General features: G+C 39.9%; 2 protein-coding genes across 3 annotated transcripts; one reads left to right on the top strand and one right to left on the bottom strand.

Moving 5' to 3' along the window:
- The first annotated feature begins 917 nt into the window (after nucleotides 1-917).
- LOC139103968 (proton-coupled amino acid transporter-like protein CG1139) lies at nucleotides 918-2195 on the top strand. Its single transcript, XM_070659168.1, has 5 exons — nucleotides 918-1047; nucleotides 1221-1267; nucleotides 1349-1431; nucleotides 1549-1709; nucleotides 2060-2195. Exons 2-5 carry the CDS (start codon nucleotides 1264-1266, stop codon nucleotides 2073-2075), a joined length of 264 nt encoding a protein of 87 aa, XP_070515269.1. The 5' UTR covers nucleotides 918-1047; nucleotides 1221-1263; the 3' UTR covers nucleotides 2076-2195.
- Lmx1a (LIM homeobox transcription factor 1 alpha) lies at nucleotides 1751-9991 on the bottom strand. Of its 2 annotated transcripts, XM_070659134.1 has the most exons (5): nucleotides 8687-9985; nucleotides 7596-8018; nucleotides 4784-5089; nucleotides 3295-3393; nucleotides 1751-2432 (listed from the first exon to the last, which is right to left on the bottom strand). In XM_070659134.1, exons 1-5 carry the CDS (start codon nucleotides 8802-8804, stop codon nucleotides 2176-2178), a joined length of 1203 nt encoding a protein of 400 aa, XP_070515235.1. In that variant the 5' UTR covers nucleotides 8805-9985; the 3' UTR covers nucleotides 1751-2175. The 2 variants fall into 2 exon arrangements, with proteins under 2 accessions (XP_070515235.1, XP_070515236.1); XM_070659135.1 differs by lacking the exon at nucleotides 3295-3393 and having other exon boundaries at nucleotides 8687-9991.
- Between the last annotated feature and the right edge of the window lie 6197 nt (nucleotides 9992-16188).

Here is a 16188-nt window from a genome sequence, read left to right as displayed (position 1 = left end):
AAAAAGCCTGAGATAAAATAACATAAAGCAATTATTTAAAATGTCAATCAACATAATATTAGGCTAAAGAAAATTATCATTGCGCTATAATCGCAAACGTAAAGCATTTCGGAAGCTGAAAAAGCAATACCTTAATCTGAAAGTACTCTTCGGAAATCGCGAAGCGTTATTGTTGACTATTAATGACTTTTAATATGTTATACATATTGTTAAATAGTCTAATTATTTTTATCCAAGCGAGCTTTAAATCAGTCTTAAACTGAAAAAAAATACGAAAGTGTGTTATTGAAAGTAAAAATTATATGAATATTTTTAATAAAAGTGTGTAAAAAATAATAATAATTTAATATTAACTCTTATGCACATCATGAATGTTATGTAGGAGCACGTTGCTTCCTTTTGACTTGTTATCAAGATAAGAGAACAGATTGATATACATATGTGTGTAGAACGATTTTAAACAACAGTAAAAAAAAAAATTGTATTAATAACGTATCACGTAGAAACTAAAATAACTTACGCTAATAGTCGCAATGCAAACTGTAGATTAGTAACGATCTCACAGAAAAGGAACAAATGTAAAATACATTAAAAATTCAAATATACCGTTTTATACGTGAAAAATCTTCTGCATTTTTTAAATTCTTGAATTAATATTTAATTTTTTACTTTTTACTTTAACTTTGCCGTTCAGTCTTTAATCGTCCCCAGGAAAAAATGAAATGTGTTACTGCAATTTCTTCAGCGGAATAAAACTTTTTCCAAAAATGTTATTTTGTTATAAAATAAAAGAATGAAAGAGGGAATTAATTTCATAAGTGAGTAAGTTGTTTACACTTCAAAGGCACTACCAGTGCCATCCTTGATCAATAATCGAAAGCTCAAGTTACATATTACCCGATGATATTAGAAATGGTAAAACAGATAGAGTAACCTAATAAGCTCCTCGTTCAACATGTTTTCATAATAAAAATAAAGAAAGAATGCTGTTTCTTGTAGTTCAGCTGATCGTTTGTTCTTTTGTTTAGTTAGCTAGGTATCTCGAGAGTAAGTATCCAAATATATTTAAATTACAATTAAAGAAACGAGAGGTACTTAAAGCGTAATATACGATGTGTATGTACGTACAACTAGTTTGTTGTTGAAAATTAATAAAGATGAAACAGTTTTCTATAGTGTACGTAAGATTTATAAAATTTATATGTATATATTTTTTTCAGAAATTTTGAGACATTGGTTCACTTCTTAAAAGGCAGTTTGGGCATGGGTATTTTATTTAGCAATGCTGAATGCATTTTTCCATAGTAGTCTTCTGGTTGATATTGTAGCTACAATTTTACTTTTACAGGATTTGTAGATGGCTTTGTGATAATATATCAATTGGGAATTTGCTGCATTTATATTGAATTTGTAGCAATAAATATTAAACAGGTAAATAAACATGATGATAATAAGAAAAAAAATGGCAATAAACAATTTAACATTAGTTTTATCCATTAAATCAATATTTGATTGATATATTTATTGTAACTTTGTTAATGAACACAGGTGATGGATCAATACTGGGAACCTTTGGATATTTCGATCCATATGCTTACTTTTTTGCTTTCACTGATTTTGATGAACTACATTAAAAATCTGATGTTACTGGCGCCATTTTCCACAGTAGCAAACCTTATTACGTTCGTCGGACTCGGCTTCACTGTAAAGTACGTATTAAAAAATTTTCATAATAACATTTCTTGAAATGTTTTTATGAATATGCATTTATTACACACAGAGGATAAATACAGATTTTGTATTTGAAACATAGAGAAAAGTAAATACTTTTAGAGAATCGTTGACATCGTAAGTTTGAAGATTAGGAGTACACTAGATCCTCTAAATGGAAAATAATTATAATAATAAAGGTAAAGTAACAATTGTAACAATGTCGATTGCGGATTTAGCAGCGATCAGTAAAGAACCAAAGAAAAGTCTAAACCCGATAAACTGAACGCGATCTTCTTGATGTGGAAATATGAATAAAGTATTTACTACATTAGTTTCTTTATTGCAGGTTACAGAACAGATAAGGGAAAGCATATAGAGAAACAGAAGGAAGACAATGAGAAATAAGCGGCGAAAGGATGCGAAGATAGAGAGAGAAAGAGGAAGGAAGAGGGAAAATTTGGATTACGCGTGATCGCCACTGAAGTAACTACTCTGCATCATAAACAGTTTGTCGATGGGATTGTTGATAGCCGCATGCAGACTCTGCGACAGTGACGGGGTGTCGTGCGATGACGAACCGTGATGAGAATGCGAGGCACCCTGATGACTGCCGTCCGCCCCACCACCATCATTTTCACCGATGTCAAAACCGCCATCCGTGCCGTCCAGGGATAGATCGCTGCTGCAAAAGCTCTCCCCCGAGTGGCCCGGATACGCATCTGCGAATAATGAAGAAAAAACGTTTCGTCGTTTCCTGTCGCGTTTCAAGTATCACAACACTTCGCAAATATAATAGATAATTAAATGGGAAAAATATTAACGTTATGATTTTTTTTGTTAAAGAAATACAAGACTTTTTTTTATCTATAGTAATCGAGAATTAAATTTGATAAATTTAAATATAAAATTAAAACTTTGTTAAAAATTTCCAGCCTAAAGTATTAAAAAGAAATTGTCCCTTTTATATGGAAGCTAAAAAAATATTTGTTTTTAAGCTGCGTGGACGCGTGATATATATATATATAGGATGTTCTAAAAAAAAAAGGAAATATATCAAAGCTTTTATCTTTGATCTGAAATAGTTGAAGCAAACAAATTTTGCCTATGGAAACTCTTTACCGAAACAAAATATTTCAAATTTATGTGTGTGAATTGCAATTGTTGCGGAGCATTTTAATATTTAATATATAAAAAATTCGATGTAAAATTTTTAATTCTTTAATAATTAACATAGAGATAAATGCAACAATTAAATGTCACAAAGTTTCCAAGCGTTTGTTTGATTTAAGTTTTTTGTAAAATTAATTTTGTAAAAAGATTTAAGTAAAATTGATTTAAGTTTATGTAGAAAGTTTTTAATAAACGAAACTTGAAGTTTTATTCATTCGAGAATTTTATTCCGACAGTGTTCCCATTTTTTTTGGTGAAAGATACGATTGCGGAGGCAAAATATTCGACGGTGCGATATTGTCCGCGTATTCTAGAGATCTTTGAAACAATTGTCGGGACATAAACGCATTACGCACATACCGCCTGTGACACCGGTGCGCAAATGAGTTTCTACGGTGAGTGAAGACTTACCGTCGGGCGAGTACGGGTTATTGGGGTTGAGCGGTTGGGTGGCTGAGGGGAAGCTAGAAGATTCCCCATCGCGCATGTTCAGGGCGTTCAAGTAATGACCTGCGAACGAGATTAGACAATTGACATTGAACTCATTCGTTTACCAAAGCCCCATTAACCAGTCTTCGCAAATTCGCAGTCTTTCGAATTTCTTTCGCGATTGTATTTCAACTCTTTCGATTCTACTCAACGTCTTTTTTTTTTTTTATCAAGCTAGTGAATAATTAGGAGGTAATTAAATGGCATGTTAATTATTAAAAATTGTCGGAACCGTTATGTTAGAAAAAGTAATGCAAAAATCCTATCTGTAAAATATGTATAAAATTAATAATATTTTATTAAGAAAAAAAATTGGTGTTTAGCGTGAATTTGCTGTCTCACTTTTTTTTATCGGTTGTCTCTCTCTCTCTTGAAGAACTAACGGTCTCTACCGGTCACTTCAGTCTAATTGCAGAGGACCGGGCGCGAGAACGTGTGTCTAATCGCTCCGTAATTACGCGTATTTTTGACCGCTAATAAGAGAGTGTCGCGTATGAATACGTGTCGACGTTGTCATTTCGGGAACGGACAATCATATTTTGTACGCCTGAGCTATCCCGCTCGTCGTTTCGTACCCCGTTTCGTGCCTCGAAAAAGTGTCTCGGAACAACAAGGTTACGTCGCGGGTGCAGGTAGCGTCCGCCGTGAATTTCGTCGCGTATTGTTCGGGCATTTTCGACTCCGGCTCCCATCATGGATTTTATTCGGCTGATTCCGGTGATTGCCATCATAAATGCGCGGGATTTCGTCATCGGCGGCTGCACCTCGCCTGTCTTTTTCGTCGCGGTTTCATCCCGTTCCAGCAAATAATTTTTGAGAAACCCGAGGAGGATACAGTGCGCGGGGAACATTTCGCGTCGCGGTTCGCCTCGTTCGCCGCTCGGTGCGACCGATAATCCACCGTTCTTTCGGTCGTTCGTCTCTCGAGTGATAGTGTTGGTGATCAGTGACAGTGATCATAAAAAAAAGCAGAGCAGTGTAATACAGTGATGACGAGTGATGTGAAGTGCCACAACACGTCGGGATAATTTGGATTACTATCACGAAGGACAGGAAGGAAGGACAGGAAGGAAGGAAGGAAGGACGAACGGACGAAAAGACGGAAAATAAACCAACCTAACCGGAAGAAACAATCGTAAGTAAACCGACAACACGCCGTAGATCATTCAATTGTAATTTCACTAATTGTAAAATATAATTAACCAATGTTCGAACGTAATAACGCGCGCGCTCCATTCTCTAGTTTTCTAAATTTCACGTTTCGCGTTTAGGAGTAAAACGGAATTTCAGGATACGGAATTTAGGATAGTTGTCGTGCGCACATTAAGAAATACCGGCTGAATTCTTGTTAGAATTCTGGACTATAAATAGGATGAAAGAAAAAGGAAAAAAAAAAAAAATGATTGCTTACTGTGATCGCTATGCGGACTTTCCGTCCTCCGCTCTTCTTTTGGCTCCTTGTCAGATCCGGGCTCCGTTTTAGCTTTCCGCTGAAGCTTTTTCATCTTCGCGCGTTGATTTTGGAACCATACTTGAACCACACGCACGCTGAGGCCGGTATCCTTGGCGAGGGCTTCGCGCACCTTTCTGCAAGGCTTCGGTGACACTTCGAAAGACGCTTTAAATTGACGTCGTTGTGCCGATGTAAGGATCGTCCGAGGCCGTTTCGGACCTCGACGGCCGTCCCGTGGTCGATTTTCGTCCAATAAGTCGTCATCTAAGAGTGCAATATCGGTTAATAATATCCATCTGTTTTTTATTCCTTATTATAGTCTCTTATCTATTTCATCTTTCGATTTTTTTTCAATATTTTAACTACTTACAATTCTCTCCCTTTCTCTCTTTCTTTTTCCCCCCCCCCCGTACATTATACACGTATGAAATATGAATACAAGAAATCGCGTGTAATAGCAAAATATTCTAAACCTTTCAATGAAATGTTAAAAATCAATGTAAAAATGTTCACAAAAGCATCGAGCCAATTAATAAAAAGTCTTTTTGTTTTTTTTGTTTTTTTCTCATAATATCAGTGCCGCGTGAATATTTTTTTACCGCGTCCGGTTTTAATTGTCGATGAACAGTTCTCGCGTTTCGAATTTCACGTCGCATGATAGATTAATCGTCAGATGCAGAAGGCGGCAGCTTCGAAGTCTCGCAGTAGATACGGGTGGTTTCGATCAGACAGTGATCCGACAAAGCACAGGCCACGCCTACCATGCAACATATGTACCGCGGCGCGCGGCAACATGTCGGCTACGGAACAAACGTACCGGCCATACAGGCGCGGATTCCATTTTCCGCACAGGATATTTCAAGAACTCTTGGAATTCCATTGTTAAAAATTGTTTCGCTCCGTGGGAACGGGCATGCTGCGATGAAACTGTCGATCAAATCATCGCCGTTAAATTGCGGATCATTGTTTTATTAATAAAAGCGCGATAAGCAATTAAAACCGAGCGCGGCAAAAATATTTGCGCGATACTGATATAATGTAAAAAAAAAAAGGGTTACAAAATTAAAAAAAAAAATAAAATAAAATAAAATGTTTCTTCCAATTGCTCGATGTTTCCGTTTTTGTATTTATTTATATTTATTTAAAAAAAAATTATAACAAGGTCTCTTTTAATATTTCGCTGTTATGACCCTTTTTGTGCTTATATTTCGCATGCGTTTAATGCACGGGAAAAGAGAGAGGGAGAAAGAGAGAAAGGAATGTATATGTAGAAATAGATGGTTCACAAACTGCTCTTTCATCATTTTCTATCGTCACCGATAACGCATATAAAATATCTCGAAACGCGTGCAATAAATTGACGTCGAGATACATATCGGTCGGATAAACGGCCGTGGAATAAATTCCGCGTCTTTCACGGCACCAAGATATTTTCGCGGAATTTTGAATATGCGAGAATGGATTGGCGAATTTCACGTCTAGTTCGGGACGCCGCGGTATACACGCTCGATATCGCTTTACGGTCGTCTATCGCTTGATTTAAATGTAATTACCTTGAAAAGGAACAGCCCTGTTTCGAAATTCCTGCAGATTTTTACTTTGGATGTCTTTAGATTGTAGTACAACCTGCGAACAATGCAACAAGGTATGTACAGTGCGTTTCTCAGTGCGATTTATCTTTCTTTTTTTTTTTTTTAATTTTTAAAATCTGTTTTTTTTCATTTACTTATTTTTCAAAATTTAATTCGTCAGTCGGTGTATTTTCAAGCATTCCGCGGCAATGGTTCGGGGGCTTTGTTAAATTACCTCGCGGCTAAAAGCTCGTATCGTTCGCCAATCTCAATTCTCGATTCATTAATTTGAAAAGGGCACGCCAATCGATACGCGATTTAATCGAAACAAGACGATACGAAGGATAATCGAGCAGTTTGTTTTGTCACAGAAAACTTTGCGCGGAAGCTAGATCTTCTCTTTTCGGTTTATTCCGCATAAACTACGTCGAGATATACATATATGTATTTACTTAACTAAGCTTCTCGCAGAGAAAGCTCAATTGCCGCACCAGGTAATTAATGATTCTATCATAAGGGATGAAAACAGAGCTTGCGATTCACACATAGAGACGGACATATTGTAGGAAATCATCTCATGCAACAGATGACACGCATCACACATCTCCACTCATGCTTAATAGTATTAGTTTACGATAGAAAAAAAAAATTGGGGGAGAGTTGAAATTAACATTCCCTTTTTTTTTTCGGGAATAGTTTCTTAACTTCTCATTAAACGAGATTCAAAATAAAAATTTGAACGTTTTTTTTTATGAATTTGAACGAATAATATCAAAAGAGAAAAATCAATCGTTGTTTATACCACGTAATTTTTTTAATGAGCTAATTAATTAAATATGAATACAAGGTCTGTACTCGCGAAGGTGAATCGCGAGATTTAATTTTTAATAAATATGAGCTTGTCTCTTTAAGAGATCTAAGTTGATCTCGACGAAGATTGTCTACATTTTAAGTAGGAAGGCTATTCCTCACGCGAGACAAAGATTATCACGTCCGTGCGTGTACGTATGACGTATATTAACTTCGAAATTAGAGTACCGTTTCTTTTTTTGACTCGCAAGCTGCGGCATTGACGTATACGCATCGAATTAAATAAAGAAAAATACAAATCGAGCAGCCGGAAAATCAAACCTATACGGGAAGGGGCAAAGTTCACGCGTATGCACGCATATATGTTACGGAATACAGGTGACACTCACCTTGCGGACTATTTAGAAACAGCTCGTGCTCGAAATCTCGTCTGCAGATCGGCTGGCCCTGCCTGAGAATGTAGTGGGCACCTCTCGGCAACGGTTGACCGCACATGCAACACGCGAAGCACTCCACGTGGAAGATTAGGCCGGACACCGGCCGCATCACCAGATCCGAGCAGCTGATCTTCTCCATGCATCGCGCGCACTTTACCCCGAAGATTCTCTCGTAGTCGGAACGGCAGTAGAGCTTGAGATCGCGTATGAAGCACGAGTGCGACAGCATCGCGCCGCATGCCGTGCACGAGAGACATTCTTCGTGATAATTTCTCTCGGCGACTCGCATCACGTACTTGTCGGCGATGGTGCGACCGCAGCCGGCGCAGATCGTCTCGAGGAGGCCGGACTCCGTCTTCACGGAAACGGACGGCTCTGCGGGAACACCCGATACTTCGTTAAACCAATTGACCCATTCGCTCTGCGATCTCGATACCGATCAACCCCCTTTTTTTACCTCCCAAATAAAAAGAATTACAGTAGTACAAGTAGACGCAAGTTCGCCTTGAGTATCTGCGCGTTATATGATCGCGAGATGCACCCCGTATTTTTTAACGTGGATTTTCTTCTTCTATTTGTTAAGACATTGAAATTTAATTTCTGTAGCATCTTTGTTAAGCGCGTACCGCTCGATCACTCGCAAAAAATACCAGTGTTTCGATATTGAATTAAATAACGCGAGACACACCTTGAAGACTGGCCGCCGAAATTTGTTTATTTTCTCATCCGCTACTTCTCCGCAATTTAACGCGTAATAACAAAATTTATAAACCGAATAATTTTATTTTAATGTTTCACGAATCTGTACCTGGCGGACACGTCGCGATATTTGTTGATTAGATAAATTAATGTCTAAATGCATGTTGAAATTATATTTAAAGAAACGAATGATTCTTAAAGTACCGCGTAAAATATGCATATTCGTAATTTTTTTTTTTTATTATTAAGGCCTAAATGCTAAAGTATTTTTTAAACGCATACACATATGTGAGAAAAAAAACGGGTTTTTCCATACGTTTTAAAAAAATTTAATTAGTTCTTACCTGCGTTATTATTATCAGATGTGGGCCGAAAAGGAATAGGTGGAACCGTCGGCAAGGGCTGCCCCGGTTCGCTTTGACGATTAAAAGAACCAGGCGCGGGAGGATAAAATTCCAACATGGTGTCTTATTGCCGGAACCTTGAAGATAAAAGTCTTTGAGCTGCAACGAATTTTCAAAGTTTTTGCTGCGAGCTTTCGCTGGAATTCTAAACACTTGAAGGCCACACACTAATATCCAAAGAAAAGTATTTAAGAGAATCGAATTAGGTCTTTGAAAGAAAAGTGTTTCTTCTCGGATAAAACCTCTATTCTATTTGTTCGTTTTTACTTTTAGCATCTGATAACATCGATTATTCTCAGTTGATTTTCAAGTTGCCGTATCATTTTTTCACTCAGTTTTTTTTTTGTTTAATAAGATTTACAGATAAATCACACTTTATTTCGTTTTCTTCGTTTCGTTAAGAGATTTTCCAAGTTGTTCTATACTTTTAACATCACTCGTCAGAATCCTCGTGTACAACGTGCTTTTACGCTAAATATATATATAGGTATGTAACAATCTCTTTAGTCAACACTTAAGGAAGTCGGTCCGATCGTGATTAGCGTTTTATACCGGTCGAATCTCGTTTCGGATCTTGAACACTCGTCCTTTCAACTGAGAATTGAAATCTCACGACTAGTCGTCGGATTAGCCCTCACGTTCTTCGATACGGGCAACGCCGTGTGTCATCCGAGTCTCATGACGAACTCGCGAAGCTGCGGGGTTCAAAGCGTAGGTCTTGCCGGACGACCTCGAGGCGCAGAGAATCGCGGCCGCATCGCATTCTGGACCCGACGACCGTTCTCGATGTTTCCGCGCCCGTTTCTCCGCACTTGCTCATCCACTTGTCCGCTATCGGCACCAAACACACTCCGTACGTGACGGTCTCGTACGTGTCATCAGCTCAAGCTCCGTCGCTTTTTTGACGAGACCCGCCGACTTCGCCGACAGCGAAAATCATCCCCGTCCTCTTCTCTCCTTCCCTACCTCCACTCCGTTCCCCAAACAGTGCGGCTTTCTCTACCTTCCCGTTTGTGTGGGTGCGCTGGTGTGTGTCTCGTCTTCGTCATTGGAGATAGATGAGGCATCGACGCGAGGGTGAGAAGGGCGGGTTCATCCCCCGCAGAAGTCAGTGGTGGAAGCACGATTGGAGTTGCTCGGAACCGCCCTTGCCGGAGCAGGTCGGTGGGGTGAAATGACCAGTGATCCTCAACCGACGGCGACATACGTGCCGGGGGATCAATATCCGACCTACCATTGCCGGATTCAGTGACGTATCTCGACAAACTCGTCAGACATCGATCTTGGACGTTGCTGGGAATTTTTATTTCTTTTTTTTCTTGCAAACGATTAGGCAGAGGAAACATTTAGATTTTTAATTTAGAGTTTATAAGTGTTTCGAATCCCCTGTACAAATGTTTTTTTTTTTTTTTTAATTTTTGTCACTGAGGGTACGAAGCGTCCACGGATTCACTTCTCATGGTAAAAACGTGCGTTAAAAAATAGGAGATTTAATTAATGACGTACTATCGATCACATATCGCTGATTTTTAATATTAGAAATTATTTTAGAACCAACAAGAAGACGATCAATTTAATACAATTTTTTTTTCCTAATATTTATTATTACATTACTTAGTTGTTTTTATTAACATAAATGTCTATCGAGAAATATAACGTGAGCAGGGAAAATGAAATGGTATCGAGGTACTATATCATATCGAGATACAAAGCTATTTGTGGACTTGAGTAGCGCTCGACGATCGACTCCCGCTTTTTTTTTTTTTTTTTTATTTCGTGTGCGTATAGCTCTTGCCCCCGCAGATTCGGCTAATAACCGATGCCATTTTCGAACGGGACTGCCTGCGGACATATTTTTTCGGCGAAAGTCGGTGCGCGCTGAGTATTTGGCCGTTTGTCAGTCCGCGTAAATATGCGACAATGCCATCCTTTGTACGGGCCGTCTATCGGCGATGTTTGTCAAATAAAAGCCTATATAGATCTCTTTGTCTCTGTTCCTGTGCTGCACGCGGTACGAATCCCCCAATGATACGCCTAGTTGGGAACGAAACTACGGCATTGCCCCTCTGGTGCATGATACAAAGGGGCATCGAGTTGGCGGTAATGGTGATGCAAAGTATTCGAGGGAAACACGTGCAGGTCGAGGGGGCGCACCCCCTTCGTCCGAGATGCCCAGTTAGTATTCAGACTCGCTTAATCATATGCGACAGTCACCATAAGTCGCGTAAGATCGATGGCTCCTTTAGGTTTTTGATTTCTCGATTTCTTAGACCTACTATTCGCCGAGTGACAAATTGAAGTTAAACACTTCCCAGTTTCAGGAATCGGTACACTTCGATCCGCGATTAGTGGCTCCTTTCGATCACCGTCGACGCCTCAGGTGGCGAAAGTTAAAGCCGCGCTATTCCAGATGCGATCCGAATCTCGATCGCCGATTCAATTATCGATCGTGGTCTCCGGCAAAAATTAGGGATGCTCAATGACCCTTACCATTTCACGGCACATGAAGGCACAAAAGTCGCGTCGAATGAAATATGGGGTTCTTTGCAGGTGTAGGCGAAACCGAGGTCCACCCTTCCCTCGGCATATTGTTTAGGATGTGACACTAACGCCGACCGTGTAATTATATCGATACGGCTCGGGCATTATATATCCTGTGGAGTAAATCCCTGTCCCGCTCAGATCATCCCGACTTCCCTTCGGTCACGCAGAGAAAGGGTGCCTCGCGTAACAGTATTGCGCGATGCTTTGCACGCGTTTGTAAAAATGCGGAGTGCATTGGTATTGGAATTCTTTTCACGAAACGCAAAAAGCTTGATTGCCATACCCTTTCGGTCTTGCCACGGTAAAATTAGAGTAATCAAAAACTAATATCCATCAGCGGCGATTTTTTTTCTTTCTTTTTTTTTTCTTTTTTTTTTGTTGGAAATATAAATATGGTAAACTTTTATTTAACGCGCAACGTCGTCGTGTCGGCCGTGTTACTCAGACGTGAAGACAGAGGAATTACGTTAAATTAAATATAAAACATGTAAACTGTTCGTATTTATAAATTCCTAACTTTTTTTTTCTATTCTTCAGCTCGCGTTACTAGAAGCCTTTGCTATATAAATATCTAGCACGTCAATGCATTCTTTTCTTACGATTATCGCGGGACTTATCTTGCGATCTTGGCAGCCCATGCTCGCTGAAAATTGGAATGCGATACAATCGACAATGTACATATAATACGCATACCGCCTAACTGACGACAAAAAGGAAAAGAGATCGCGTCGCCGTCGCTTTTCGTAGCTCAGGCGGAATCCAAACTCGACGCGCAAACCCCCCTCGCGTTCACGGCAGTCGCGGGATGAATTCTAATAACGTGTTCTCTTTAGCCTAGCGCGCACGAATCCATCTTTTGCTAACGAGGGTGGAAGTTCACGATTGCGTCCCAGGAATGCGTGATGACTACTTTGTTAGGAATGCAGCGCGGCGCGGCACCCATACGAGAGAGCGAAACGAGAACGATGCAGTGGCGGAGAACACCCAAACTCCCTCAGCGCAAGCTGAGCTTTCGAAGTCTTCTGTTCGAAGTTTCGACAGAGACTGTTAACTCCCCCGAGTAGATTTAAAACAGCGCCGCGCGTCATTCTCGATTATAACAAGCGTTAAGAATAATTTAACGATAACTTGTAGCGCTTGTTAATATACAATTTAAAGTAAAGTTTAACGTAAATAATAAAGATAACTTATAAGACAACGATTGAACGAACAACGCATAACTGAGGAAGGTGCTAGAGTAACATCGGGGAAAATCAAAGATAGTTGAGAAAGAGTAATAATTGCTACTATTACGTCCTCAAAAGAAACGTCGCGAGAGCTTTGATATTCGAGAAGGCGATCGCCTCGGTTATAATCCGCCACTGGTTATACGGGAAACGTGGCTGAAACGCAGCTTCAGGACGCGAAGCGTAGCTGAAAGCAGCTGCGCGCCTCCCTGGAATGCGTCCCTGTTACCCGGCACGGGGATGCTACAGAGAGAAAGAGAGATAGAGATAGAGAGAGAAAGAGAAAGCGAGAGAGAGAGACCAAGGAGGGTTCGTACGTTCCTTCCGATCCCGCTACTCTTTGGCATTCGGGCTTCAGCATCGCACGGTTCAATAAAGGAACGCCCCCGGCCCGAGTTCAAACCGAATTCACTCGTATTACCCTCCAAGTATCAGGGTTCTACCTGTGCACTAATGAAAAACAATGCAATGTATCGTTTTGCATGCGGCTCTTATGAGGAATAATAGATAAATTCTTGTAAATCACCGGGTTAGAAAGAATTGAAAGGTACATCGAAGCTTTTACTTATCGCGTTTGTTGAGTAAATTAAAAAAAAAAATTTTTACGGCTTTCCCATGCGGCTTATAAATTTCTTAAATTTTTTATTTTGGATAACTATCTATTTTAGGCATATTGTCTTCACATTAACGAATCAATCATTAGTTTTCAGTTCTCATGTCTGTTTTTAGTATTCGACTTTAGTATAATAAAATTTAGTATAATAGACGAAGCATAGATAATTAATTTTAAAGTTAACAGACAGTAAGATCGTTTTTTTTCTCTTTTTTTTCTTTTTTTTTTTTTTTTTAAATTATAATACGTGTATCCGATGGAAAATACAGTGTATCTTATATATTATTCGACGAGGCCAAACTGTCGCGTTGCGTTCCGCACTGAATAATTATCGAAAATTATAACCCACGCAGCTTCATGCACGGTATGTCGTTACCGAATTTCAATCTCGCATTTATTTAGCTTACCCGTTCGGGATTTAACACGCCGGGAATTGTGAAATGTAATAAAGTTATAATTCAAATTTTTATACATTTGCGCAACAGATACCCAGGGAAACTTGTGAAAGTCAACGAAACTTAAAAGCGGAATAATTTTCATCCGCGCTCGTTTCACTTTACATTTATATCATTGTCGATGACATCGTCAGCGCCGAATAATTGTTCGGGGACCGTCGAAACTATTACCGTACACATGAATATTCATATCGCTTTATTTTTTGACACGTTTTATTTTTTGTCGCGCCTCATTCATCATAAATTCAAATCGTAGCGAAAGAAAGATTTTTTTTTTCCCTCCCCTCATCCGCAGTCTCGGTACTCGTGGTTATCCTTGAAAAATGGATGCGAACCTTGATTTTACCTCGACGGAGGAGGTACGCGGGCCTTGGAATGTCGGGCATATTGCTATTTATCATAATAACTATTCATATCGCCAGAAAAGTAAATATTCCGAGACACGAGGGGCGCACCTGACGACAGAAATTGCGTTTTACGTGCCGCGTTCAGATATACAGAACGATATTTCGTTGTCCCTCCTTTCCCTCCCAAAAAAAAGATTTTAATAAAACGACTAGCACCTGTTATGCACTAGCAGTATTTAGTACAAAGTTTAAACGCATGTAATAATTTTGAGCAATGAACTACGGATATACGTATCTTACACGACGTAAATTAAATACATTTTATTCCTTTTAACACGATTAATTATACATACGCCAATTACTATTTCATTACTTCAGATTGATTACGTGAATTACAAATAATTAATTTAATTTTTGCCGCAGGGTATCTTTTAATTATAAATGCGTATATAAATTGAAGTTAATCCTTCATATAATATTTACACGATTTTTTTTACATCGCGTTAAACTTTGTAAAGGTTGAAATACCGAAACAATAGGTCGGTAGGTTTTATTCCTCTTTTTTTTTTTTAATACATATATCGAGACCCCAGATAAGAAATCATCTGAGAATCGCTGTGATCGATTACAATGTCGCCACGGTATTTTCCAGATACCAACCGAACGCGCAATATAGACGCTTGGCAAACAATTACCTCATTCTTCCTCTGACATCCCCGTCACCCCTGCCGCGCCACGTACCCTCTTCCGCGACCTCCTCTTTCTCCGATGCCCTGTTTTGCGTATCTGTTTCTCTGTGAAGAGATTTTGATTCGGACGCGATCGAGGGCGGTAAGGGTGATAAAGGAGGAAGGGGGAGGTGGATTCACCCTCGCTCGACTTCCGCTGAAAAACATATCGCCCGGGCTCGCGGCGCGACGAAGGTGAGCGTTAGATCGCGATTAACAGCGAATTTCGGGACTTCAAAGAGCGATTTTCCGCACGTTTGAGCATCGCGCTTTCGCGCGACCACGCGCGAGGGGTGCTCGCGCGGGGGGGGGTCACGTGCCGTCACGTGCGGGGTGCACCGTGTGACGTTACACGATCGGCGACCGGTCATACGCCTTCCTGTTATTCATCCCCTATGTCCATACTCTCGCGTGCCGTCTCTCTCTCCCTCCCTCCTTAATTCGACGAGATAAAGGAAGTAACTTGTCGACGGTGAGATGTGAGACGCGATACGAAACACGTTGTAAAACGTTTTGCAAAAGAGCGCGACACGTAATCGGAAGATCGATCTAGATTACCCTCGCTTGTCCACGTTCTGCCGAACGAACCTTGTCGAGAACAATGTTATAATTTTGCGAGACAAACAAAGAATTTAATTGGCATCGCGTTAAATGCAAACGAGACAATGATTTCCCAGCCTGTATCTTACGGTAATTTTATGCGCGCGGCGTGACGCACCGCGGGGTAAAAAGGGCTCATTTCGACTGGCCGCGGTATATTTATCGCTTCGTCGATCTCCCAGTGACGTTTCATATATTCCGCGTTCGCGTAAATTCTCATCCGCAGACCGCTGCGCGTTTATTTGCTCGGGAAAATATTCCCAGGTTCGGGCTCGCCAGTTTCGCCCTTGTTTTCTCGGCGGCGTAGTCGCCAATTTCGGAAACTCGGCCACTTTGCAAATACCCTCGTTCTGTCGTTTGCGACGCTGCGGCGAGCCCAGAAAGACATCGCGGACGTTTGCCAGTCGGCGGGTCCCCAACGGGTATATCCAAGTGCGTCCTATTGACACAAGTCACGTGGCAGGGACGTTCATGGGAAACCCGAAATCGAAAGCCGGAATCGACAGATTAGCCCAGCGAAATCGTTTCGCGCGATGCCCATCTCTCTCTCTCTCTCTCTTTTTTTATCGACGAAATTTTTTATTGTTTCAATATTTGAAAAATTCAAATATTAATTACCAAGACCGAAATAAAATCCGATTAATCACGCATCGAATATCTCCAACACTTGACCTAAATTTTAACTCTACTTTTTTATTTTTTATATTTTAATATCTACTTTTAACTTAACTCTACCTGGTCACAAAAAACTCTGAAACATGTATTTGTTACGTATGCATGCTACATATTAGATTCAGGTATAATCAAAGAAACAAATATACGTATATGTGTGTAAAGATTAGCGAATAGATAGTTAAATAAGAGACATAGAAAGAAAAGGGTATATTCAGAAATCCAGGTAGCTTTTATATGGAATTTATAAAACTTTA

Source organism: Cardiocondyla obscurior, linkage group LG07, assembly GCF_019399895.1.
Source record: "Cardiocondyla obscurior isolate alpha-2009 linkage group LG07, Cobs3.1, whole genome shotgun sequence".
In the NCBI taxonomy this organism is placed as follows: Eukaryota; Metazoa; Arthropoda; class Insecta; order Hymenoptera; family Formicidae; genus Cardiocondyla; species Cardiocondyla obscurior.
This window is presented reverse-complemented; position numbering and strand designations above follow the sequence as displayed.

What these genes read in the sequence shown, in the direction of transcription:
- Lmx1a (XM_070659134.1), bottom strand. Translation starts at nt 8,804, where the DNA reads ATGTTGGAATTTTATCCTCCCGCGCCTGGTTCTTTTAATCGTCAAAGC. An exon ending in ATCTGATAATAATAACGCAG is followed by an intron (nt 8,019 to 8,686) that starts GTAAGAACTAAT and finishes GTGTTCCCGCAG; the next exon opens with AGCCGTCCGTTTCCGTGAAG. An exon ending in TAACCCGTACTCGCCCGACG is followed by an intron (nt 2,433 to 3,294) that starts GTAAGTCTTCAC and finishes CATTATTCGCAG; the next exon opens with ATGCGTATCCGGGCCACTCG.
- LOC139103968 (XM_070659168.1), top strand. An exon ending in TAGCAATAAATATTAAACAG is followed by an intron (nt 1,432 to 1,548) that starts GTAAATAAACAT and finishes TAATGAACACAG; the next exon opens with GTGATGGATCAATACTGGGA.